This window comes from Cebus imitator, unplaced genomic scaffold (genome assembly GCF_001604975.1).
Source record: "Cebus imitator isolate Cc_AM_T3 unplaced genomic scaffold, Cebus_imitator-1.0 Scaffold420, whole genome shotgun sequence".
NCBI classification, from domain to species: Eukaryota; Metazoa; Chordata; class Mammalia; order Primates; family Cebidae; genus Cebus; species Cebus imitator.
This window is the reverse complement of record NW_016107735.1, coordinates 442,336-445,412: the sequence shown is the minus strand read 5'-3', so window position 1 is coordinate 445,412 and position 3,077 is coordinate 442,336. Positions and strand designations below refer to the sequence as shown.

The 3,077-nt window shown below is 40.2% G+C and overlaps 1 protein-coding gene across 8 annotated transcripts in view; it reads right to left on the bottom strand.

Annotated features, from left to right (window-relative positions):
* INPP5B (inositol polyphosphate-5-phosphatase B) overlaps positions 1-3,077 on the bottom strand; it is a 73,621-nt gene that overhangs the window by 28,443 nt on the left and 42,101 nt on the right. For all 8 annotated transcript variants that reach the window (XR_001819412.2, XM_017509733.2, XM_017509735.2 and 5 more), the window contains 2 exons: positions 1,847-1,943; positions 666-833 (listed from right to left, as the gene is read on the bottom strand). Coding sequence is in view for 7 of the 8 variants with exons in the window: in XM_017509733.2 (XP_017365222.1) it covers positions 666-833; positions 1,847-1,943 (265 nt within the window). In the remaining variant the exon portion in view is untranslated. The remainder of the gene's footprint in view (positions 1-665; positions 834-1,846; positions 1,944-3,077) is intronic.

The window sequence follows — 3,077 nt, the reverse complement described above, 5'->3', positions numbered from 1 at the left end:
AAAAAAAAAAAAAAAAAAAGATAAAACATTAAAAAAAAAAATGAAAGAATCATGATGGTGCTCCTTCTTCTGTACCAATTTGTCTCTGCAAATATTTCTGTAACTAACTGCAAGTTGTAACTATCTGCAAGTCGTGTCATTCCACTATACCACACCTACCACAGTGCCCACCTAGAAAGAGCACAGAATAAATGCCTGTTAACAGTGCATAGAATCACTCACTTCAAAAATGAGGGGAGAGATTCTATAGAAGAGTATGCCTCCAAATCCAGGTATAGGAGGAAGTGCTCAAATTCCAGAGAGCCAAATGATCATTCTGGGGCCAGGCATGGTGGCTCATGCCTGAAATCCCAGCACTCTGGGAGGCTGAGGCGGGCAGATCACCTGAGGTTAGGAGGTTGAGACCAGCCTGGCCAACATGGTGAAATACCATCTCTGCTAAAAATACAAAAATCAGCCAGGCATGGTGGTGCATGCCTGTAATCCCAACTACTCAGGAGGCTGAGGCAAAGGAATCACTTGAACCCTGAAGGCAGAGGTTGCAGTGAGCAGAGATTGCACCACTGTACTTCAGCCTGGGCAACAGAGCAAGACTCCATCTCAAAAAAATAAATAAATAAAAAGATCATTCTGTTCTGAAAACATCATAGGACCCAGTTAGCTACCTGAAGTTCTGGATGTAGGTATAATCCTCTTCTTTCTGTAGTAGATGTGATTTCACAATAGTATCTCGCAGTCCAAACTTCTGCATGGATAAAATATGAGCCTTGTCTGAGACTGTGATAGTGGAGGACCGAACCATGTCAGTAATTTGGGACTTGGATTTATTCTGTCTGGAAAAATAAAAACATTTTTTTCGTATGTGGATGAGTCCCATGGCAAAATGAATGAATATAAAGCTAAAAGATCCCATCTAAGTCACAGAAGACTAAAGGAGGCCAAAGTAAAATTTATTTACTAAAATAACACTATTTCTATGTGGAATTAGGTAAATTTATATTTTGTTGATTGTATAATATATTGGTCTGGAGACTTTCCTGATAATAGAGTCACAGAATTTCAGACCAGAGGGGCACCTTAAGGATAATCCAATTCCCCCAGTTCTAAATGAGAAAAATGAAACCCAGTGTCATCACCCACATGTATGGTAGCAGAATATGGATTAGAACATGGAATTGACAGGCGGGTGCAGTGGCTCATGCCTGTAATCCCAGCACTTTGGGAGGTCGAAGCAGGTGGATCACTTGAGGCTGGGAGTTCGAGACCAGCTTGGCCAACATGGTGAAAACCCATCTCTACCAAAAATACAAAAATGAGCCAGGTGTGGTGGTGCATGCCTATAATCCCAGGTGCTCGGGAGGTTGAGGCAGGAGAACCACTTGAACCCGGGAGGCGCAGGCTGTAGTGATGGGGTAACAAAGTGAGACTCTGTCTCAAAAAAAAAAAAAAAGAAAAAAAACTATAAAACCCTCTAGATCCTTTGATTTGATCATTCTACTATGTACATCTATTCTACAGGAATAATTCGAAATAAAAGGAAGCCAATAAAAATTTATATTTCATTATTCTTGGCATTATGCTGTATTTATAGTCATAACTAAAATACTGACACAAGTGTTTTATCTTTTGGGAGGCTGAGGTGGGTGGATCACTTGAGGTCAGGAGTTCAAGACCAGCCTGGCCATCATGGTGAAACTCCATCTTAAAAAAAATAAATAAATAAATAAAAAGAACATTTCCTAGGCCAGCCACCCTGGAACGACTTACATTATGCCCAGTAATGGTCTCTGTACTATGAGGAGAACATCAGTCCTACAACAGACAAATGAAGGGAGGGTTGCATTACCTTGGTTGCAAGCTTTCTGGTTTATCTTGATCACTGGAGTTTTGGTCCATAGGCAGTCCCTTCCCATTTGGCCTCAAACCATCAAAGTTAGAACCACCTAAAGGGAAGGAGAAGGAATTAAAATATACATACATAGGCTGGGCATGGTGACTCATGCCTGTAATCCCAGCACTTTAGGAAGCCGAGGCGGACGGATCACCTGAGGTCGGGAGTTTGAGACCAGCCTGACCAACATGGAAAAATACAAAATTAGCTGGGTGTGGTAGCTCAGGTCTCTAATCCCAGCTACTTGGAAGGCTGAGGCGGGAAAATCGCTTGTACCTGGAAGGCGGAGGTTATGGTAAGCCAAGATCACGCCATAATACTCCAGCCTGGGCAACAACAGTGAAACTCCATCTCAAAAATTAATTAATTAATTAAAATAAAATATACATATATATGCTTCAATATACAGACAACAGCTTCACAAATTGTAGTCTAGGAATCATTGGTAGTCCACATATTGCTTCCACAGATTCCACAGATCATGCGCAGAAGGAGAAAAAAGTATTTCATTTGGGTATCTTTACTGCTGAAAATGTAACTATTACAGCTAGTCTAACTCCCTTTTCTTGGAGACAAGGTACATTATAGAAAGAATAAAACTACGAAATCTGAAAAACCTCAGTTTTATCACCTGCTTTACTATTTGTTGACCTTCTGACTTTGGAAAAGCCATCTAACCTCTCTCAATCTCAGTAATTTGACCTGTCCTGCCTTCTTCACAGGTTTACTGTAGGATCAACTGAGTTGACATGTGAATAGGCACTTTAAAAGCTACAAAACATATTATAAAACATAATACAGTGACTTCCACTCCAAAGAGGAGAAAGGCAAGGGTCAGAGATTAAAACCGGAAATAGTCTAAGTGCTCTAGAAAATGAGAAGCGCCTGTCATTGTTAACAAATTGTCTTGAAAACCAAAGAGCCCAAGGGCCCAATCCAGAAATATTTTGGGAAAATCGTTAAACCAAGATAAACCTGGAAAGGAAAATTAATCTGCCAATAGCTTCTCTGCTCTTTAAAAGCCAGATCTCTTGTCAACAGGGAACAACATGAAGAGGTCACAGGGAGATGTGATTTTAATACCCAAGTTTTGGGAAGGAGCTCTGGAGGAATGAAACACCACTCAAGAATTTTGCTCTAAAGACTATTACTGAACATGGATTTCTTTTTTTTTTTTTTTTTTTTT